Source organism: Ursus americanus, chromosome 1 (assembly GCF_024610735.1).
Source record: "Ursus americanus isolate L20-20 chromosome 1, mUrsAme1.1.p, whole genome shotgun sequence".
Taxonomy (NCBI): Eukaryota; Metazoa; Chordata; class Mammalia; order Carnivora; family Ursidae; genus Ursus; species Ursus americanus.
Window position 1 is genome coordinate 47518866 of NC_142127.1, and position 24837 is coordinate 47543702.

The following is a 24837-nucleotide window of genomic DNA, read 5'->3' on the forward strand; positions in this document are numbered from 1 at the left end:
ATGACTAGGAAAGAACATATATCAACGGTTAATCCCTTTCAAAGAACCACGCACTGCGCAGTGCACTGGGAAGAACAAAGCTCATGTAAACGTTGTCAAGTATCTCCCTGCTCACCTTTCAGACCTGTTATTTAACTCCTCCAAATCATCATCTAGCACAAGACCAGCTACTTTCTTTTCTGATTCCTGTGATGAAAAATGCAATATGACACACAAACCTAATTGCCACACAGAACTGCCAAATCCATACTAGATAAAATGTCATTAATATATATGAAGAGTTGCTCTCCATATCCATTGTGGACATACCTTCTAGATTTGAATCCAAGTTTCCATTCCTTTCTATCTCATCTGCTGCCATAGCCTCGGCAGACAATTCTCTTACACTCTTTGCCCACAAGTCTTCAAACCCCTTCTTTGCAACCTTTATTTGCAAACCTCTTGCACTGCCAATATGCCCATCCCACGAACCTCATCTTCAAATCTAAAATTCCCTCCTTCTAAGTTCTTAAACTCTGACATTCTCTGCTTTGACCAAACTCTCCCATCTCTTCGCCGCTCCTATTTTATTTCTTCTATTGAGCCATTCATCACCCTTAAAACTTGCCTGAGCTTCCAAACCTTTGGTCCCTCTCTGCCTGGACCTAATACGTAACCATTTTAGCAACATCCTTATTTACTCTCTTCATCTCCCATTGTGCTTACCTTGCTAATCACTGGCCCTGAGTTCTTGTCATAATTTTCTTTCTCCTCTCAAATTCCAGGCTACCAAATTCCTTTGCTGGACAAAGACAAAACTCTTGTGAATTCTGAGTTCACTAAAAATTTAAGCTATCTACCCTTAACTGAGAACTCTCCTCCCTAGCTGAACCCTTTCTCCTAACTGGTCTCCCTGCCCCTGGTTTCTTCCACTCTGATCCTGACCCATCTTCCTGAAATACAAATTTGATTCTTTCATAATTCCCTTCCTCCAAATTCTCAGCCGAATCCTTCGAGTTCTATTTCAAATGTTATCCAGTCTAGTGCTGCTAATTTAAAGAACATAGAACAAAACACAAGTTACATCCTTCACGTTAAATATAACTCAGAGCTATTTCTCTTTCTCACTGAGATCTGTATTTTTCAAAATGCTAGCATAAGAACTCAGAAAAGGTCCTAACTTTGAAATCTCCCATGTTATCAGGCCATAACATTACCAAGAATGGTGCTGCATAGAAGACATGTGTCACGTAGGAACACTCACCCGTTAACAGGATCAACAGTTATGCCAACTGGACTACCAACTCCAAGAGCTGTCCCATCACTGGTAATCAGTGTCTTTCTGTATCTGACATCTCCCTGGAGTTTCAAAACCTATAGCACAAAATCACTTATTAGAACTGAGTTTCATAAAGGGAAATAAAGAAAGCTGAGATGAAGGAGAACGTACACACACAAATTCCAAAGCCCGATTAGAGATGAATGGGAGGGTTTGTGTGAAATTCAGATAATCCCTAATTGCATTTCAGGGCTATGAGGAAATCAACTCAGGAGAAAGTGAGTAAGAAAAGCAAAATCAGCCCTCAAATTCCTATTCAATTCACCTCAAGTTTCAGGAGAGAAAATTTATATGGATAAAAGAAGGATTCAAACGGTAAACATACAGACTCACTACCTGAGAGAAACTACAAAAACGTCTTCAGGAAAAGATACAGGAGAAAACTCTGGAAGACAAATGGGGGCCCCATAGTTCTCTGGCATCCCAGTGACTTGCCCATAGCACCCAGTGGCCCATCACTGAAAACACAGTTCACCAAACAGTCCAAATTTACTCAGAGTTAAAGTGAATTCTGTGCCAGCTTAACAGCCAGAGTTAAAATCCAAAAGTTCAAATCCCTGACCTTCTATATCTGACTGAGGCAAGTAAATTCACCTCTCTGAACTTAGTTTCTTTATTAGTAAAATGTGGGTGATAATGGGACATTCTGCACAGAGCTATAATACATGTAAAGTGCTTAACACGGCACCCAGTGTAAGTGTGTTTCCTATTTTTTTATTGGTCCATTTATTGGACACTTACTATGTAGCAGGCATTATACTAAGCATTGTTGGATTGAATCCTCACAATAATTCTGTGAGACGTTTTAACCGTATTGTGGATGCCCATATTATACATGATGAAAGAAGTGTAGGGACCTTCAGTGGCTTTCCTAGTGTTATCTATTTTTAATTATCACTGTAATTGTGAAAACTAATGTTAACAGAATCCTGAAACATCACGGAAAAATATGAGTTAGTACACCAGAAGCAGTTTCTTATAGGAACAAGGCTATTCCAATATGCACTTGAGAAAGTCTGAGAGAAGCTAGGAAGAAATTTGAAGATGTATGCTGATTTGCACGAAGGTTTTTCTATAAAATTGCTTTTTAATGCAAATAGATTATTTGTGTATCAGTGTTTATGTTTCTGTCTCTGCCCTCTTTCTGTATCTATATGTATTTTTTCCTCCCTCCTTCTCTTCCTCACACACACACACACACACACACACACACACACACACACCCCTCTCCTTAATCCCTCATTCTCCTGATTTTTCTCTCTCCTGTGTGGTATCTTTCTCTCTTTTTAATTCGCTTCTTTCTGTCAAAATTTCTCTCCTTTTCCTGGGCTTAAGGATCTCTTTAATTCAAAGGAAAGCTCTTTTTCCTTGTTTTTTGGCATATATCAAGTTCTCTCTCACACAACCATTCTGTATGCCTCACTCTTCAGCGACAAAATTGCATTTAGTGAATGGGCACACAGCTACCCCTAGTGGAAAACAATTTATTCAGTATTTCTCTTATTTTCAAATTTGAATTAAATGAGTTACTCTTATGCTGGAAGGAATACTGTTCACGTAAACAGCAAGAGAACACTATTTCTGTGCCCTTATGAAATCTAACATTCCCCTGAAAGAGTCACCATTGACATCACCAAAGGAGAAAACCAATAAAAAACACGAAAGGGCAACTTACCCTTGGATCATTATTCTCATAGGTCCTCTGTGGCTATATTCTAAACATACTGGTGGTTTGAGGGGAACAGGACTCTGTATTCACAAGACGCCTTAGTGTCAAGAAGCACTTTTAGTTACTGGGCTATAACCCCATTTTACAGATACAGAAGCAGAGGCTCAGAGAAGTTAAGTAACTTGTCCAAGGTCAAATACCCTGTGAGGGGAGGAAATACAGAGCTGTCCCTACTCACAAAATGCATTTTCCTATCTCAGAGTCTTTATCAAGCACTTTTCTCTGCCTAGGGTGTCTTTCCTTCCTTCTTCATCTGGCAGAGATAAGCACTGGTCATCCTTCAGGATGCAGTGCACAGGTTCTCTTGCGAGCATTCTCCCTCCCCACACGTTTGCCTCTGCCCCTAGGCACAGAACACTTCACAGTCACTGCTCATATCACACTTAGCACACTGGAACAAAGCCATCTGTTTGTTTGTCTAACTCTCAGATGTGTGAACTACTTAAAAGTAGAAAAAAATAACTTTATTCATCTTTGAAGATCCAGGACTAACAATGGAACTGATGGGTTTACTAGTATGTGTTGTAAGTAAGCCAGACTCAAAGCAGATCTTTGGACTCCAAAGCAAATTATCTTTCCTCTGTGCCTCACTGCCTTCGGGCACAATGACAAACTCTAGGTTTATATGATAAGAGTGGCCTTACCGATATAACATTTGCATGCACACACACACATTCATTCACTCACTCACGCAGTATTAGTCATCAGCTGGTGCCTCTTTATTGTACTTAATATCGATGGTGGAAACATGTTCCCTGCTTTTGGAAAACTATTTAAAAGGGAAGACCCCCATTTACAAAGCAAGAGACCAAAAGACAGAGGAGGAACATATAAAGTGTCATTCAGAATGAAGATGTACTAAGCAGATGTGTTTGGAATTAAGGGTTTTAGTCAGTCAGTTGTGCCAACGTTTTGATGGGAGAGGGATATTTTTAGTTGAGATTATGAAAAAATATCTTTTGTCACCGTCAAAGGGGGTTATAGCAGGCTGGATTGCTGGAGTTGTCATTTATAACAAGGCCAAGTCAAAACACTGCCTGGGAAATCAGGGCAGTGAAGCTGACTGTTTAAGCCAATTTCCTAAATTATGTAAAATTCAGGTTCCTACCTAAACAACAAAGGGCTTGAACCAGATGAGCCTCCAAGATTCCCATCATATTAAGAGCTTGAGATATTTCAGAGGTTAGCATTTGTACATATTGCAAATGTCCCTCTAATTGTGAACGTGTACTACCATTGCCGGCCCTCAGGAATGTTGTGAGAATTTAATGAGATCCTGTTTGTCGAAGACCTTTGTAAACTGTAAGCAATGTTCTGACTTCCCCTGTCCCACCTGCCCTAACTTAGCCACTTGACTGCTATGAGCCTGCCTCACCTTCATCCAGCATCTATCTTTCCGAACACTCCATAGAAAACCAGCTGACTAGCTGCTGCCTCACCCTGAGCTGTGACCTGTCACTCTACACATCCTTGCTAACTGCCCGCTTGCAAGACCCTTCCTTTGCTTCAGAAATTTTCACTTTCAAAATTATTATGAATTAATATTCCCTTACAGGGGCGCCTGGGTGGCTCAGTCAGTTAAGCGTCTGCCTTCAGCTCAAGTCATGATCTCAGGGTCCTGGGATGGAGCCGCAAGTCAGGCTCCCTGCTTAGCAGGGAGTCTGCTTCTCCCTCTGCCTGCCGCTCCCCCTGCTTGTGCTGTCTCTCTCTCTCTCTGACAAATAAATAAATAAATAAAAATCTTTAATAATCCCTTACATGTTTTAACCTTATCCCAGAATAGAGCAAACCACTACTAGGTGAGTTACCTCTAATTTACTTCATGTGATTGCATACCGGTACCCCATCTAAAATTTCATCTGGGATTTAAAGTAAAAAGAACACTTATCGCAATGAAGAAAGTATCAAAGGAACTAGAATCAAGTTTCTACTTTCTGTTTCACTGTTAGAAAAACTGTATGGAGCCATAGAAAGATTTCCATCTTAGAACAGAGGCAACCTATAAACTTGGTTGGGACTGAAATAACGTTACAGGCTTAATGAGTAAAGATAGGGAAAATTTCCTGCCTATATTCTTCCATACTTAATGCTGAATTCCTTACCTAATTATTCATTTATATTTTTATAGATTGTCTAAAATCCTTTTATATGAACCAGTTAGTATTGATGCTTAGGAGAAAAATAAAATAGGGCAGTAGAAAGTTGCAATAATTTCTTTCTAAGGTGGTTTCACTCCTTCCCTTCTAAGACTGATAGTTCATACCGATAGCTCCTCCCTTTTGCTTCCTGCTGAAAAATAATTTCAGAATCTAGGAGAGCAGTTTCTGAGAACAGATTTCACATGCATCAAATGCCAGTGTTTGTGTCAACTGTATTATGGAATAATTACCTCAATTGATGGAGTTTCAGGATCGGTGTAGTATAAGTTTTTTGATATCCAATCTAAGGCCAGGCTCATGGAAGACCCCGAACTAGATAGAGAAACCAGTACTGTCCTGTTGGTGCCATCTGTCTTCACTCTGTGAATTTCACCCTGGAAAGAAGACAAGGAGAAGTGAGCTGTCCCAAGGTCACAGTCTTGATATGGAAGCCGTTCTTCAGTTCCTGCTGAAGCTCCTGCCGGCTGCCATGTTTCTTGAATACTCCTCACATTTGGAGAGAAGACAAAGGTTCAGGGCCACTGGGTGGGCTCACCATGTATAATGCTAACACCAGCAATATTTTGAAAGTAATGATTCTTTTTTTAAGTGTATCTGAGGCTCATCATTCAGGTTGCCTCTGAGATTGGCTACAGAGATTCATTTCTTTTTTCTTTTTTAATGATTTTTTTATTATATTATGTTAGTCACCATACAGTACATCCCCGGTTTCTGATGTAAGGCTCGATGATTCATTAGTTGTGTATAACACCCAGTGCACCATGAGATTCATTTCTTAACCAGCACAGGCCAGAGTCATAAAAATAACGTAAGTCATAAGTGAAAATTAGGAGGCCAAAATAACCATAAAAGCCTATTTTATTTGCATAGAGGTGACAAGCATCAAACACAAAGATCTTCCCTCTCTTCCTCATTTGTAATCTCTTTGCCCCTTCCCCATCCTCACAGCTTTCTCCTCGAAAGGGTGAGCTCCCTCCCATAAGAAGGGAACTGAAGGAGTGCTCCTTTTATCCTGGAGGCAAAGATGCTGATGAAGACCCCAGCAGCCACATCAAATGCTTTCCTGGCATTTCCTCAGGGATGTACTGCTTTTTGTCTTGAGTTATGATCATTTTTATGTTCATCTAGTATCTTCTACTAGCTTAAAGCTCCTTCAAAGCAAGCTCTGTTGCTTCTTCTTGGTGTGTATTCTATAGCAGGAAGTTGTTATTTCAGTGCAGAGAAAATAGTAGGCACTTAACAAATACTTACTGGATGAATAAATAAATAATATCCAATAGCTTAAATGTGCTTATTATCTGATCTTTGCTCCAGGCCAGCCTCCTATGTACATCCTTCATTGAATCAAAAAAAACCTCAGTGGTACTATATGTTAATTAATTAAATTTAAATAAAATAAAATTTTTTAAAAAACTTAGTGGTAAATTAATTTATTTCTGGACCATTTACCTTGTATCCACCCAGCAAAAGTTTGCTTATAAGAAGGCATCGGTACAGGCAGACTCGTCAAGAAAATATACTTGTATACTTTGAATATTATTCAAAACTTACTGGATTCTCAACCCAATAGATGAACTGCTCTGAGTCATCAAACTCAACATCGTAACCGTTCATCACTGCTGCTATGGGGACCATAGCATCGTTGCTCTTCACCTCGGGATTAAGGGAGATTCCAAAAATTATACTGTATCTTACAGTTATTAAGAAAGGTTGATCATCTGTGAAAATAGCAGAATATCAATCAAAACAATATCCCACTATTCCCAGACATGTAGAGTAATGGAAGGCAGCAGATTGTTATCATCCCATAGGATCAAATGCACTTGCAGCTTTGCAGCAATAAATATCAGAGACGGTACATATTTTATCGGACAACCCAGGGCCTTGGATCAGGTTTCAGTGGGTTGCCCGGGCACCAGACCTCCAACTCTACATACAGTGCTCCTGGACTTCCCCACAGCAGATCAGTATTTACCTTACTCTTCATGAACTCCTTGCTTACACGGATAAAACACTTGTGTTTGTTAAGCATCACAACTTACACATAGACAAACCTCACTAATACCCAATAACTCAAGAAAAGGAGAGCTGGATTTTGGGGGAAAAAAAATGTGAAAGAAAACATATGGACTATTCTTGGTGAATGGCAATTTACTAGTCTTAATATTACCAAGTATGGCCTAGTGTTTATTAGAGACTTTAATTACTAAATAAATCCAATTTATAAGCTCCCCAATTGTGACCATTTATTCACTATTATGTCCCCAAACCTGGCATGTAATAGCTGCCAAATAAATACTTGCTAATGAAATGAATGACCACATAAAGGAATCAATAGATGGATGCATAAATGAATATGTCAATAGTTGTCTTCTAAAGTTCTCAAAAATATCTATACATTGCCACTTAAACATCCTTATAAGATCTTATTCTAACTATCACTTCACTTAATCTCCTTAACAGGAAATCAGAGGTCCTTTTTCAAAGATAATCTTTATCCTAACTCTAGTCCCTTTATCAAAAAAATCTAAATTGATGAAATTCAAGAGTGAAGTTTTATTTATAATCATCTCAGAAAAGGAAAACTGGAATGTGAGTTTTTTGGTATGAAGACATGTACATAAGCTATATCACATATTAAGCAAAATTAAAATAATCATCGCATAATTTTCATCTGCTAAAAATGATGTTCTCATTATTTTAATAATCTGGAAAGCTTTAGATCTTCAAGGGGATTATTCTGGCTCTTTACTTATTTTACCACTTCATTAGCTTTTCCTTGTTCCTGGCATTTCCATTACTAAAAATAACTTAGCATTTATTAACGTAGTAAACACTTAAAGTAATATTGCAACTATTAATGCTGTATTATTTTACAAAGCCCTACAATACACAGCTTTAATCTTTCCCAATAAACCTGCAAAGTTTATTTTCAGCTGAAGCCAATGCAACTTGCAGGGGCTAATGTGAGAGTTTAACTCACAAGCCTGTCCTCTCTCCACTTCTCCACGTTGCCTCTCTTCTGAACAAATGCAATACCAACAAATAGTCGCCCCTACTTATTGAGAATATGTGCCACATAGTATGCACCAAATATTATTTCACTTACCTGATCTCCCTACAGCCTCATAACCCTGTTTGTTAGGCTGTTAACCCTCCCCACCCCCCAACTTTCAAATGAGACACAAAGAACCTAAACAATTTAACCAAGGTCACACAGCCAGATCCTCAGACTCCAAAATTTATGTTCTTAATCACTACTCTGCAAAAAGTGCAGGCTGGGTACTAGTTATTGAATATCAAATTACCACTCACTTCATTTAACTACATAAAGCTCTATTAGGAGCTTAGATGTACCTTGAAATGATATTGAGATATTTAATTATTTATTCATTATATGTTATAAGCACTCATTTGTTCAGTAAAAACAAGAAATAGTCCCCAATTTCACCGGAGAAATTTAAAATTTTATGTACTCAGAACCTAATACTGGTCTTCTAAATGTGTAATTTTCCTTTTGTTTAATTGGAGGAATTCTCAACCAAAGCACTGTTTAGGGCCTAAAAAAATGCATTTCTCATCCATCAAACATGGGCTTTCTTGATCCCTCTAAAAAGTTCCTCTCTAGCCCTACCCAGCTCTACTCCTTTGGCCACTCACTATTCTTTCATAGGGCTGTGTCTCAGACCCTTGATCTGATAGCTGCTGGTGGATTTGAGAGGGCTGACCACTTGGGAACAGGCAATCCACCAGAGGGTGGGGTGTCATTCAGTGCTGCACTGGCAAAAGGTGTGAAAGCCAAGGTGAAGGATGATGCCAGGGAAGCGCTAGACAGGACTGATCATTGGGACAAATGGTATAGGGGTGTGTGAAAAGTGCTCTGTGGGGAAGAAAAAAAGAAGGGAGTGATTTTATGACACTACACAGCTATAAAGGAGCAAACGGGTGATAAACACAAGACTAAAGGAGGAGCAAAAAAAGGTTACTGGAAGGCTTGTCATTGACTCAGCACTTACTGAGTGCTACTGTGTGCCATAGGTGATGAGCATCTATCAGGTGGAGGCTTAATCCTCAAGGAACCTAGAGTCTACACAACAAGGTAAAATATATGGACCCTTATGATTCCCAATGATAATGGCCATGAAGCAATATGCACAGAAGTACCTGGGGTTGGATGGGAAGGACTTCAAGAGGAAATGACATTTAAGCCATCCGAGGATAGCATGTCTCAGTCTTTTGTTTGTTTATTTTTTAAGATTTTATTTATCAGAGAGAGAGTACGAGAAGGGGGAGGGTCAGAGGGAGAAGTGGGCTCTCTGCTTAGCGGGAACTCCGGGATCATGATCAGGTGCACCTGTCTCAGTCTTTTGAAATAAAAAATCATTTCTTCATTTTTATTCTTCATGTCATGATCCCATTAAGATTAGTGTTAGCAGAGCAGAGAAGTAAAAAGACAGCAGTCAAAAATGGGAAATTGATGAGGTAATTGAAGAGCAACATGTATTACTCCCCAATTAGGTCCTTCTTAACTCAGACCTCACACCAACTGATCAGTGCCGCCACCTTTCCAACAGTGTGTGCGAGCAGTGTTTTCTTCTTATGTTGCACGTAATCACTGAAACAATTGCCTTGTGTCCCTCAGTCTGAGTCAGAAACCTATTTTGGATTTCAGGTTGTTTATTGTAGAGGATGCTGGGGAGACGTTTTGGTTTGCTTTTGTTTATTTGTTTTTGGCATTGTGGAGAACATATTTTCTAAAGAATAAAAAGCTATTTCATGCAGATGAAGTTCTCAGTTTTAAATTTTATAACATAAAATTCAGAAAAAATAGAAATAGCTCATAATTCCCTTATCCAACAGTAACCACTATTGGTGCTCAGCTGTGTTGTCTTCCAGACCTTTTAATTTTTTTTTAAGATTTTATTTATTTTATTTAGAGAGAAAGAGAGAGCACATGGTGGGGGGGGGGAGCGGAGGGAAGGGGAGAGAGAGAATCTCAAGCAGACTCCATGCTGAGTGCGGAGCCCAACATAGGGCTTGATCCCACAATCTTGAGATCCAGACCAGAGTCAAAATCAAGAGTCGGAAGCCCAACCGACTCAGACACCCAGGCGCCCTTTCCAAACCTTTCTATTGCGTATTTTTCTATGGCCAATACTGAACAGTATCTGCTTTTTCACTTAACCTTATCACATAAGCACTTCCAAAGATATTCCAGACACTTAGTAAACAATATTTTAAAAGCTATTTAACTTGTAAATCAAGTAAAATGTTATCATCTATAAATGTTAACAAGCTTTCTAAGCTTCTTATTGGAAAAAAAAATGTGGAACTTTTTTTTTTTTTAAGTTAACATATATTGGCACTAAGTTACCCAATTGGTGCTCAAAAATCAGTTGAGGGGGAAAAAAATCTACCTCAGTAAAGTCAGCCCATGGAAAACCACTAGTGGAATTATTCAAGAAACAACAAAAGCTACTATTTAGATATCAATCACCATCAGATAGTAATAATGATTACACCAATCCCCAATGCACAGTTCAACAATCTTTGTGTGGTGAAAGAATGCTTTGTATCCAAAATGTCTGTAGCCAAGTTTAATCTTCTGCTGAAAGACTCGGAGGACACACTAAATTAAACAATGTCAACAAGGATTAGGTGCATAATAAGTCTCTGAAGAAAAACAGCAAATGCCAATCCCTTTGTAAGCATTACCAATAATTAAAATCTTTCATCACGAAAGTATCATGCAAAATATTATATCTTGATGGAATTCAATTTGCAGTAAGCCTACATCTGCAAAATCTGTAAACACCACTAATTTCCTGGATTCAGCATAAATTTTCCACTCGAAAACTAACTTTCCCTCTAGACTAGGATTCTATTTTATCTCAGTTTAAGAACATTTTATCATTAACTATTTAACTTCTCTGCAACCATTTTTGCAGTACCAAAACACTTTCACTCCCCTGAGAAATGAAAAGAACTAGAATTTAGAGTAACTCTCTAGATTTTTAAGCAAAAGGTGAATGATTTTTAAGAAGACTTTATTATATATCTAGTACATACTCCAGCAGAAATCTCTTTGGTGGACTGTCTCTTTCCCTTTTGTTCTCACTCCCTAAAGTACTTCAGTCTAATTCTCCACATACATTTCTAAACATACCTAGGGTGAGATGAAGATTAAATTGCTCAAATAGTCACTTACGATCTATCACACAAAGAAAACTTTCATTTTTAAAATACCAGATATTAATTACTGAACTTGGTGTCAGAAGACCTATGCTGCAACACTCATCATTGATGATTGTAACAATAAAAATGAGATAAGGAACCTGAAAAATAAAGCCATACACAAGTGTCAAGAATTTTTACTTCTGAAGTGCAGAATTTGGAACTTCCTATTATCATAGTTTGCCTAACTGTGACCAGGTAAGAGAACATATGAGGTTAAAGATTGTTGCATCACACGCACACATCATATGAGCTTCACATACAGAAACTATATTACAGGTGAGGTGCTCACGTGCGTGGCCCCAGACAGCAAGTACTCCAGATACTCACTGAATCCAAGGGAACACGGCCCACATTCCATTAGCAAGTGGCTTAGAGCGGACACTGCTTTGCTAAACTACAGCGAGCTCCACTTCCAGGGCACACTTAAAGGGTATACTGTACCTTTCAAGCAAGTCACAGAATCATGAGAAAGACTCCATCCCGAAGGACACGCACAGGAATAAAGGTGTGGCCTCTGTGAGGAAAGCAAGCACAGATGACTGCAGGAGGAAGCAGCGCATGAGTTTTCACCTGCAATAGAAAAAGACAAGAAGACAACATTGGTGAATGGAAGACCTCCCACATTAAAGTGCACAGAATGAACTGATAAAGAAAAGTGATACACACACACACACACACACAATTAATATCATTCAGCCATAAAAAAGAAGAAAACCTTGCCGTTTGCAACAAGATGGATGAACCTTGAAAGCATTATGCTAAGTGAAATAAGTCAGACAGAGAAAGATAAATACTACATGATCTCACTCGTATGTGAAATATAAGAAAAACCAAACTCATGGAGAGAACAGGTTGGCGGTTGCCAGATGCATGGAGTAGGTGGTGGGCAAATGGGTGAAGGTGGTCAAAAGGTAGAAACTTCCAATTACAAGATAAATAAGTTCTAGGATGTAATGTACAGTATGATGACTATAGTTTACAATGCTGTATTGTGCATTTTAAAGTAGTTAAGAGAGCAGATCTTAAAAATTCTCAACATACACACAAAAATTTGTAACTTCGTATAATGGGGGATATTCATTAAACTTATTGTCATGATCATTTCATAATATATACATATATCAACTCATTAAGTTGTACACCTAAATATACAATTTTATATGTCAAATTTCTCTCAATTTAAATAAATAAATAAATAAAATTTTACATGCGCATACAGTCACGATGTTATTGTCCTCCCAGAGACACCCCACTAGAGACACAAGTAGATTAGGTTACCTCTATTGGTTTGGGTTTTTTTTTTCCCCCTAAACTACTTTACTCCTCCCTAGCATCATGTTTTCAACACAAAATTCATAAGAGGATCAATGGGGGGGGGATGACTTGTCCAAGGTCACAGACCAATCCTGTCTATAACCAGATTAAGATCAAACAGCCACTGAGTAACCTGGAGCTTAGTTAATAGAAATATGATCCCAAATAATAAACGTCTCCTTGCCTGAGCTAAAAGAGATCTTTTTACATTAAATAAAACAAACATGCATGTTCCCTTTGTGACCTTGACATTTACCCACTGTTGTCCGAGTTTTGGTTAGATGGTAATCTTTTATTTTTTTATTGATGACATCTTTGTGTGGTCTCTGCTTTTTAAGATAAGGGATCCTGTGTGCATCCCGAACCCACAGGATGTTCTCTAGATCTTTTATGTTCTTATTACATATATCGCATTAGATTCATTCACTCATAAAATGTTCACTATGTTCCAAACACCATTTTAAGCACTGAGAATACTGTAAACATGGGGCAGATATTCTAACAAAAGGAGACAGAACTAAACTCATAAATCGTGATTTCAAGATGTTAAGGTAAAGAGTAAAAGAATTATGAGAGGGGTAAGCTATTTTAGATAGGGCCGTCAAGGGCCACCAAGGAGCATTTGAGAGAATCCTAAATGCTACTGAAGGAGCAACTCAAGCAGAAATCTGGAGGAGGAGTGTTCCAGGCAGTAGAAAGAACTGGTACAAAAGGTCATCAGAGGTAGGAATAGTCTGGTATGCTTCTGAACCAAAAAGAAGTCCAGCATGGCAAGAGTAAATGGAAGGAAAGACAAGGAAGAAAAAGGGCCAGAATCTGAGGCATGGTGAGAAAGCACGGGGTGGGGGGGGCGGTTTAAGAGAGAAGATTAAGTGACTAGGGGCGCCTGGGTGGCACAGCGGTTAAGCGTCTGCCTTCGGCTCAGGGCGTGATCCCGGCATTCTGGGATCGAGCCCCACATCAGGCTCCTCCACTATGAGCCTGCTTCTTCCTCTCCCATTCCCCCTGCTTGTGTTCCCTCTCTCGCTGGCTGTCTCTCTGTCGAATAAATAAATAAAATCTTTAAAAAAAAAAAAAAGAGAGAGAGAAGATTAAGTGACTTATCCATCTTCCCACCAGAACGAACACTACCAATGGCAATTTTTTAAATCAGCTCGCCATGCACATCATACATCTAGATGACTTGGGGTGGCTACAGCACAGCACCAGGGCACTGGTGTCATAATAAATGAGTCCTAAGAATAAGCTGCCCTAAACCACAGAGTGGTAGCAATAAAAGGACCTAAGGGACTATCTGGTCTATACCCTAGTTGTCAGCCAAGGAAATTGGGATTCCAAGTCACAGAGACAGCAGCCAATGGCTAAATAAAATGACACGACTGAGATCTGCTGTTGTTACACACAAGACTGTCGTCTACCGTGGTAAATAGAAGTAATGGAAAGGTTAGGACTGGCGTGGTTGGTAAAGAGGGAAGGAAAACGTACTGCCCAAACACACAGGTCTGCAAAACTATACACTCAGCATTCCCAGGACAAGTGTGTTCCAAGCTACTCCCAGGCAGGTGTCTCTACATCACTTACCATCTGGTTGTTTCACAGGATGAACTGCAACCACCCCAAGGGGCTGCTGAATATTACGAATTATGACTGACTGGTTCCCACCATGCCACTTATTGGCTTGAACAACCTGGTAAGTAGAGTGGTCAGTCCAGTACACGGAATCTTCAAAGAGAGTTAGGGCATAGGGATGTCGCAGAATCTGTGAGGCCAAAGAGATCAGTGAGACTTTGCCCAGAAATAAAAACCAAGGTGAACAATATAGAAAAGGATACCTGCCCAAGATGATGGTTTCCTTTGGCATTTAATTATTTAATAAAGATGTGTGGAGTCATTGTTCAAGAGACAGATTTAAAAATGCACTGCTTGCCCTATATATATCCCGTGATACCACCCAAAATTCTTTCACCTATGTGTGTCACGTAGTCTTCCTTTTTACTCTGGTAATTACTCTGGGCCTCCATTTTACAAATGAAAGCAACACTGAAGTGCAGAAAATAAGGTGACTTATCGGGATCCCCTACTCCCAAGCCTTAGCCCCCAGCCCATTATCACCATTCTTTATCCAGTGCTATGTCTGCCACTCACAGATTCACAAAAATCTGATAGAGCCTAGATGCCTATTCTCTGAAGGTAGGGAGGCCCTCCAGGATCCCTTAAAGCCAGAGAACTGTTAACAATGACAACTGTATTATTTTTTTTATTATTTCTTTAGACTTACTTATTTTAGAGACAGAGAGAGAATGAGCAGGGGGAGGGGCAGAGGAAAAGGGGGAGAGAGAAACCCAAGCAGACTCAGCATGAGCACGGATCCCGATGTGGGGCTCGATCTCAGGACCCTGAGATCATGACGTGAGCTGAGCAAGAGTCTGACCTTAACTGAATGAGCCACCCAGGCACCCCAATAATGACAATTTTAAATAGAAGTCAGAAACAGCTCTTTGGTAAAATACATTAGCTCTTTGGTAAAATACATTATGTTCTATATTTTCCCATTTAACTTGTGAAAACAAATTCACCAGAATTTTCTGGATAAAAACTGATTAACATATAGAATTGTCTAATCAATATATTGTATACCTGAAACCAATATAGCTTTGTATATCAATTACACTCCAATAAAAGATACAAAATATAAAACAGGTTGTGATTTAATTGAGAAATCTAAATATAGATTCTTAATTTTTGCTTAACACACTTTTTGAAAGTGTAGAAACAACAGATCAGCATCTACAGATCAACTAAACCACACAAACTATTAATCTTTCCTGGACGTGACATAATCTGACCATGAACTGGAATAAAGATATTTATTTTCTGTTAGTGAGAAAAGAGGGATTGGCCCTCACTCTTGTTGATATTTCCTGGATCGACCTTGGAATGTCTAAGGCACAATAATTAATTTCTTAGTTTTCTTGTTCCTCTACCTGTATGCTTTTGACTAAGCCACTCCCATGGGTTCAGTTTCGTTTTCCTCAATACCAACTTACCAAATCACTGGCTATCACCTGCTTCCGATGCTGTCCATTATAATCACAATAGTCTATGTAATCAAGATAGGAATCTATAAAGTAGAGCAGTCTGTTGGGGTAGTCAATAGTGATGCCACTGGGCCAGAAAATCTTGTCCTCAACAATGACAGTGCGCAGACTGCCATCCATGCTGGCTCGCTCAATACGAGGGTGATGGCCCCAGTCAGACCAGAACATCAAATGGTCGCTGTGAAAAGAAATTAGTTACCAACTGGAAAGGATATATCTCACTATGGAAAATAACTGCCATTTTAAGTATACATCATCTTTATGTTCTGCTTAAAATAAATCACCTCCAGTTCAGAATATCTGTACAGAGTTTATGATTTCCTCAGAGTGTCACAAAGTAAAACTGTAACCATAACGCAGTCATAAGCCATCTGGGTGTTTCTAAAATGTTCATAAAACATGCAGAACATTATGACAATGAAATGTCTCAATGCCTATTCGTGTTTCCGTACAACCCACAAAGAGTTGATCTAGAAAAATCCATCTGGCTCTGTTTATCTACCCTGTCATGTTTTAAGATAAGAGTCATTTGTTCATCATCAGAGAGCCATCATAAATTTCACTGATTTTACAATATCTAAGAAGTCTGCATTACTATTGAGCATAATTTGCCTAACTCACGATCCTCCAGAAAAGAACCTTAAGCTAGAGAATCTTAAGTAAATTCAAGGAAAGAAGCCATCCAATGTTTCGAAGCACAAGGGAGAATTTCTCATTCCTTTTAGGACCAGCAGGCAAACATTTTCTTCCCCACATGACACAAAAGGAAACTCTAATAAACAACATGAAAGTAAAGCAGGAAAATCTTGCTTTTTTTTGCTGTTGTATAACCATGAGATATCAAAGTTACGAACTGGTCCATCTATGGAATACTACTGTGTGCATTCATTAGAGACCTAACTATATAATTCTATAACAATCAGTTCAATAATTGTATTACCAAGCTAATGAATCAATGTGTTCTTAAAGTGAACAACAAATTGCTCTCATGTACTTTATGAAGAAGACTGAAAAGATAAAGGAAGGATACCAATAACCTCTGCATGGTTACCATGTCTACAGAGAGGTTTAAACAAGGTTTCATTTCAAATTTTGAGATATGCGTATCAGCCACATCATGTTACTATTATTTTTCCTTCAGAACCATGTCACAGCAATACCATTTAAAAAATGTCTTACCTAATTCTGGGATCTAATGCTAGTCCCCTTGGATTTGATACATTCCTACTAATCAGCACAGTCCTGTGGCTACCATCCAGTTTAGATACTTCAATTGTTTCCAGAGAATAGTCTGTCCAGTAAAGATTGCGACCTACCCAATCTACCACAATACTTTCAGTCATAGTGACACCACTGTTATGTATCTAAAGACAAAAATGAATAAAAAGTGAATTCTAAAGATAATTAATAAATGCAAACATTGAAATTATATGAAAATCTAGAATAAGACAACTTGTCCTGTGACTGCTTGTGAGGATGAGAAGATTTTGTCTTCTGTGTAGCTAACCAGCAAATCAACAGTAGGGCTTTCTAGGAAAAATATACTCCATTTTGTAGAATTGAATACTCTAGGATACTTCTGTTTAAAGTTTTTGTATTTAAACAAAAGCTCTATCATTTGCTCAACTGGCAACCCTATGAAACTTTATAATGTTCACATGCCAAAAGAATATCTTTATTGATTAAATGCCAAAAACTACAAAATAAAGCCCTAAGGGGCAGAGGAAACATAACCATCAAGGGTCAAGAAACTGAAACTGTGGGAGATGGATTGAGAAACATAACTAAATTAAAGCTAAAGAAAAGCAAGCGTCTGCCTTCGGCTCAGGGCGTGATCCCGGCGTTATGGGATCGAGTCCCACATCAGGCTCCTCTGCTGGGAGCCTGCCTTCTTCCTCTCCCACTCCCCCTGCTTGTGTTCCCTCTCTCACTGGCTGTCTCTATCTCTGTCGAATAAATAAATAAAATCTTTAAAAAAAAAAAAAAAAAAAAGCTAAAGAAAAGCAACTTCTTAACTCCCCTGCACTTTCCTCTGTTCTCATACACTAGGAAAAAAAAAATTGTGAAGTCTCCGCATCATGTGACCTGGAATTCAGAATCATGGATCTGCCTTCAGAGGTCACATTCTTATCTAAAACACCCATATATTGGGAATTATGAACATCCAGGCCTCTTGGGTGCCATGTGGCCCAGAGGGGAATATGAGAGCTACCCAGGATGAGGTAGGACCTGCTCTCCCTAATGAGTAAGAGTAATAGACCCAAGACAGGGGGACTAGTCAGGCCAAAGATCAGCAGAAATGTACTTACTACTCTTCTGTCTGTTCCATTTTGAAACGCACTCCAGATTTTACCCTGACTTCCATCAGACCAAAAGACACGACCACTGATTGAATCAAAATCAAGAGCTACAATGTGAGAACCATTCTGGACAATTGAATAGATATTGTGAAACTGGGAGGTGATATTGTCAGCAAGAATCTGGTTCTGACTTGCCACAAGTAGCAACAGACTTTCAGATCCTGTCCAAGAAGAAAATGCAAAAATGTCAATGACTGTGGGAGAAACCACAATTAAAACATCTCTTAAATATTTGATGCAATACTTTTGATAACAGAAGGAAGATTAAACTCCAAATTATACTACTAGGGAAAACTAACATAAGTCCCTCTAAAAATAATATATTCATTTCATGTTTATCTTAATAGCTGATTTTCATGAGTATTTAATATAAGCTTTTTCCAAAATTTCTTTCTTCCTTGAATTATACTCCAATGTTCATCTCACTATTAATCTGGAGCAAACTATACTTGCATTTTTCCAGTTACTATTTGTTATTTTTGTACTTACTTTTGAATACTGCTTATCTTCCTTCCTAGAATGTAGGCTTCCTACATTCCTTCCTAATAGCAGGAATTGATTTTTAAATATTTTTGTTTCCTGAGGCATTGAGCTGTGACAGAGACATAATTATCTCTCAATATTCCCTCTCTACTTCCTTTTTAGTAATAAATGATGCCGAGTTTTAGCATGGCACACAGCCTTTACCCCAACTTTATCCCCTGGACCATCTACCACTCACACTCCTATTTGAAAAAGAAAGAAACTGTCTATTTTGCATTACCCTTCCTTATTTGGTCACTTCTGAAGCAGTCATATCAATATTGTACTACACAGTAGAATCACCTTCACATCATAGAAACTGAATTAATATTGGTTGAATTGAATCAATTAAGCATTATATAAAGATGCTTAAATGTGATATAGAAATCATTTTTAAATAATACAAAAACCATTGATATTATTTTAAATAATAAAAAATCATCTACCTATTTATGCTTAAACCTCTATTTTCCAAAATACGCCAAGATCTTTATGAGTATTAATGTATTTAATCTTCATAATAAACTGAGATTTAAGGAGGTTACATAACCCATCCAGGATTTAAGTTCATTTGACTCCAACATTGTCAAATTCCTTCATGCAACATTTGATCGTAAACTCTGGAGTGTGCTTTTATACTGGCTGGAGTTGGTGCACTTTCAAGTTCAGTCATTACCTGTAACTTTGCAAGTCCTTCCGTCAGTGTCTAACGTGTATTCTTCATCACACCAGCACCGGAAAGAACCTCTCGTATTGAAACAATGCTGGCTACAAAAGCCTGGGACATTACATTCATCTATGTCTTCACAGGTCTTAGAATCATTGGCAAGCAGGTATCCTGACGGACACAGGCATTGAGCCCCAAAGGGTCCCTGAACACACTGGTGAGTACAACCACCATTGGAATCTGAGCAGCTATCCTGGTCTAGAAGAAAGAAAAAGAATCACAAAGGGGAAAAGTCAGGAATCTCTGCTTTTTTGGTTCATGCTGTTGTAATATTTGTCATACAGTCTGATGCCACCTTCAACGTAATATCCAGGTAAGAGCTAAGAGTAGCCTTCATCTGGATGAGCTCCATAGGCCCATCAGTATCTGCTCTAATTTGCTCAAGGACTTATTGTCTTCAACAATCACTGGACTTAAACTGCCTTCTTCACTATAACCCTCTATTATAACTCCACTTAGTGCAGTGAGAGAAACTTGGGGAAATATTGCTGGCATCAAGAAACACAACTGTCATTGATAAAGCATGCAAGGAGACCTAAATTACTTCCCACTTGCTTCCTGACATTCTTCTACCTATAGAGAAATGCAAGATAAGACTTTGACATTCAAGAGCAAGGGCTGGAAGATCTACGAAAGTGAACAAATGGAAAGGGAAAGGCAACTGGAACACTAGAGGGCACAGACCCACCAGCACGCCACCATTCCTGCCTGTCAGAGCCCAAACAGCAATGCCTGAAGCCACCCAAAGTCAGTCATTTGCCTGGGGTGCAAATGCCCTCTATTTCCATGTATACTCTAACTTATTTTTCAGAGTCATGATGTGAAACATGCTCCAGAGGGGGAAGTCAGTCAAAATGATTAGAATATTTTCAGCACAAACATAACCCATTTAAAATCATAAGAATCTGAAATATTTTGCAATCATACCTGGCCGGGGTTCATCTGAGAGTGAGCATTGATTAAAGAGGAAAGAAAGAAAGGACAGCAATTAGGATTACATGCCAATCACAGGATTTTAATCACAGCAAACACAAATCCCCGGACTTCATTTGTTTTGTGGCTAGTTCTGATTGAAATTAGAAAATATTAAATTAGAAAATCTTAGGTAGGACCACAATCCAAAAAAAAAAATTAATTTAACAATCTAATGGCCTCATTTAGTCTCATTTTTCTAAAAAGTAAAAACACAGAACCAAATGCAAAGGATTTAATGAGAAGTATCATCCAGTGGTGATTTATTTCAATTCCATGATGTTTATCCCTACACAGATTTGAACTCCTAGAGGAACTAAAATCCCTTCCTCAACGCTACATGGGGACGGAGACAATGGTGACACACAGCAGGCCACCGTGTGCTCAGAGTGAATTTATGGCCATTAAACTGTGGTCAGGAAACTTACTGCAAAGTGGGGATTCATCTGTCCCATTGGGGCAGTCAAAGATGCCATCACACACTGCACTCAGATTCACACAGATGCTATAGCCAGGGCAATGCCATTGCCAACTGGGACAGTGAAAGGCCTGAGTGGGGCAGTCCTTCTCATCACTCATATCCCTGCAGTCATTGTCCCCATCACAGAGCCAATCTCTGTGGATGCAGTTTCCATTGTCACACAGGAAACGAGATGGAGGGCAGGTCCTGGGGGCACAGCCACGGTGCTCATCAGATCCAAAGACGCAGTCTGAGTGCCCATCACACTCCCAGCTCTTCGGGATGCAGACACCATCTGCTTGGCACTGAAATTCATCTGGGTGGCACATACCAGGAGGCCTAGTTGCTAAGAGAAATGCATGGGGAGACGGGCTTGTGAATGCAATTCATAATCCTTTTTATATACTTCCTAGATTCAGAGGAAATAATTTTGGATCAATGGTAGGTTTATGATAATGACTATGAATGAAAATTTAATATAAAATCTAAAATGACATAGTGTTCTCAGACATTGTGGTAAAGATTATATGTGTCTTTATATGTGTCTGATAAGTTCCTCGGTCAAAAGAAAATTCTGTTTCCGATGTTTTTAATGTTCATTCAATTACAGGTTAAATAAAATTTATCTGCCTCTTTATTAAATAATTAGCAGTGCATTTCAATAGAGCTTAACGAGCCAGTAATTTTTTTACTTTGAATCCATGTGTTCAATATCGTACATTTGGATGTTATTAATTTTCCCTCAAGCAACCTATATACTCAGTGAAACCAGCACACATTAAGTAAAGGAAAGGTGACAGTAAATCCTTACTTCTTTGCAAACTTTCCACTATTCACTGACCAATCCTTGAGAGATAAGAGTTGCCTCCCTATCTCACAGGGTAAACCCAAGCTTCCTCCCAGGGGCTTTGTAAGGCAACAGCAAGTCACTGGCAATTGGCAGTTTAACCACAAATCATCACAGAAGAATTCCATGTTTTCAACATAAAACAGGAAAATCAGTGATTAAGAATTTCTGCATGTTGTACACATCTATAAAGTATTGAGCATTTTATTTAACTTATTTTTATCCATAGATTGAAACACTTTTTTTCTAATTGGGGAGAAAAATTAATCAAAAACCTATCTTTTACGATCCAAAACACCATTATGCTAACAAATGGTCACCTTATTGACAATCTTTTACAAGTCTAAAGTCCATTTAACACAAAAAGTGAGCAGTAAGAGACCCTATCCACTACACGTCTCCAGCCCACAGAGAATACAGATCCATCAGATTCATATTCCATGAGGTGCTCCTTGAATCCTATGGCTAGAAGGAATTTCTTTTCTGTGAACCTCAATTGAATTTTATCTGTACCATTTCTAAGGCCCTTATAACTGTGTACTTTGCTTCAGTTATGTCTTATGTTATATAATTTCTCTTACCCTACTCTAAGGAACATCTTAGCAGATATTCAACAAATAGAAGTTGAAATGAATTCATTTAAGTCAATATCAAATACCACTTCACACCATATCTATACCATGATCTGATCTCTCTATTGAGATTTAAAAGAAACCATTAAGATATCTCTATGAACAGGAAGCCTCAAAAACTTGAAATCCACCAATTTAGGATATCTTAGGAAAAATTAATAGTAAGAACAAAAATATCTAAGAAATATTTAACCTATCTAAGGGACTATTGGCAAGTGCCCATTTATACAACCACTTGATTCACAAATTGTTAAGTCATTATTTGGAAATACCTAGTCAACTTTACTGTATGTTCAATACCGCATTCCTTTGGTAATAGTTTGTAATTCAGGCTGTCTTCCCTCCAAAGTTTATCCAAATTAGAGAAAACCTGCAGTAATATCAATGCTGGTAAAACTGAAACCTGCAGGGGCACCTGGGTGGTGCAGCTGATTAAGCATCGAACTCTTGATTTCAGTTCAGGTCAAGATCTGAGGGTCCTGAGACCCAGCACCTGCATCGGCCACACCCTCAGCATGGAGTCTGCCTGAAATTCCCTCTCTCCTTCTCCCTCTCCCTCTGCCCCTCCCCCTGCTTGCACTCTTTCTCTCCCCACTCCTCTCTTAAATAAATAAAATCTTTTAAGAAAAATGAAACATGCAGATAGATGGTACTTACAGCAGTCTATCTCATCAGAGTGATCACTGCAGTCAGAAACACCATCACAATGATATATGTTACTAATACACCGATCCTCACTGGCACATTTGAACTGAAAAGCAGTGCAATTAATTACTGAGAATGAAAAAAAAAAAAACATTAGAAATTAGCTCAAGGAGAAAACCACTAAACATTGAAAGTATTTTTAAACATCATGAATAAGTATAAAGCAATCTACTTACCACAGCCAGCTTCATCAGATCCATCAACACAGTCCTTATCCCCATCACAGACAAAAGATAGGTCAATACATCGATGATCAGGACAATGAAACTGACTAGGTAGGCATGTCTCTGTAAATTCTAACGTCATTCAAAAACAAAACCAAGTAACAGTTTATTTCTTGTTCAGTGTGTACTAGGGCCAAACTGCAAAATGCTAAGGAGATACACAAGTTATCTCATTTAATTCCTTCAAATCAGCCACATTGCCAAAGTCAGCCCAGTAAGAACACACAAAGCCAGGGCAGTTTTTGGAAAGAAGAATAAAAAGATTATAGGTGAGAGTCAGAATCTGCGATTACACTTTGAAAACAGACTACGCTTTCAAAGTGAGCATCATGAACTTGGACCGGACTACACCTCATGAATACTGAGTCTGTGACTCTGCACCAAAGCTAAGCAGTGGAGCCCAACTAGGGACCATGGTCAGCATGGCCCACATGCCTAGCAGCAACAGTATATAGACAGATCACTACTGCATTTAATCCAAAGTCTAAGCAGAACAACTAATTCTAGAAACCCAGGATCTAGAAACCCACCTTGCTGAAGAGACATAGCCCTAGAATCAGATGTGCTGGCTGCCCCATCCACAACATGAAGCTGTTATTAAATATAGACCCACAGAATGTGAAAACTAGAAGAGGTCTTATAGTCCAAATGCTATGGAGGAAAGTGACTTGCCTAGTCATGAAACCAAGACTAGACCTTAGTCCAGGGAGCTCCACCTTAAACCATTATTACAGACACAAAAACAAACAATAACCTAAAGGAAATCAGAACTAGCAAGATGAAAAGCAGGCAGACAGTAATAATGGAAATTTACATTTTCCGTGCCTCTGTATTTTATCCCCTTTTTACCTCTACAAAATGAAAAGAAAAACCAATAGCCAAATGTCTGTATCATTTACGTGATTTAGAAAAAAACAAATTTGCCTTAAATATACAAAAAGTCAGTCGAGAAATATTTTCCCAGTTTGTGTCTGGATGTTAGACATCAGGGACAGTCCTTGTTCTGCATCCATAGAATTCAGTGCTCAGCAGGACACTAAGATTCTCATGTCTTTGATCTTATAGCCTATTGATATGGGAATTGATGGAACAAACGTGACTACGATACGATGAAAATCATGTGAGCCTTAGAGGAAAGTGTGCAAGGTCTACTAACTGCGCAAATCTATTCATTAGGCTGAGCAACCGAGAGAAATCCATTCCAAACTTACGGCAGTTCTTTTCATCAGATCCATCGGCACAATCATTATCTGTGTCGCAGAGCCAGCTCCTTGGGATACACATGTGATTATCACAGGTGAAGAAGGATGCAGGGCAGGAAGTGGGTGCTTGGGAGGGACAGTTCTGCTCATCACTGCCATCCACACAGTCATACTGCTTGTCACACTTCCAGTGTGCAGGGATGCACTCTCCGTGGCCACAGGTGAACGCTGACGGTGCACAGGTATTATCTACAAGGAAAATAAACCGGTCACGAAGACATTTGTTTTTACAGCCGGTTAAATGAGTTCTTACCTTGTAAAGGCCCAGTTC

The 24837-nt window shown here is 38.8% G+C and overlaps 1 protein-coding gene across 1 annotated transcript in view; it reads right to left on the reverse strand.

Moving 5' to 3' along the window:
- Positions 1-24837, reverse strand: part of LRP2 (LDL receptor related protein 2) — a 194161-nt gene that overhangs the window by 78757 nt on the left and 90567 nt on the right. The window contains exons 22-34 of the mRNA XM_045780260.2: positions 24516-24755; positions 23257-23376; positions 23033-23149; positions 20865-21242; positions 19414-19662; positions 18165-18376; positions 17035-17219; positions 15805-16033; positions 14339-14516; positions 11885-12013; positions 6758-6924; positions 5437-5580; positions 1244-1353 (exon numbers count right to left, since the gene is read on the reverse strand). Coding sequence (XP_045636216.2) covers positions 1244-1353; positions 5437-5580; positions 6758-6924; positions 11885-12013; positions 14339-14516; positions 15805-16033; positions 17035-17219; positions 18165-18376; positions 19414-19662; positions 20865-21242; positions 23033-23149; positions 23257-23376; positions 24516-24755 — 2458 coding nt within the window. The remainder of the gene's footprint in view (positions 1-1243; positions 1354-5436; positions 5581-6757; positions 6925-11884; positions 12014-14338; positions 14517-15804; positions 16034-17034; positions 17220-18164; positions 18377-19413; positions 19663-20864; positions 21243-23032; positions 23150-23256; positions 23377-24515; positions 24756-24837) is intronic.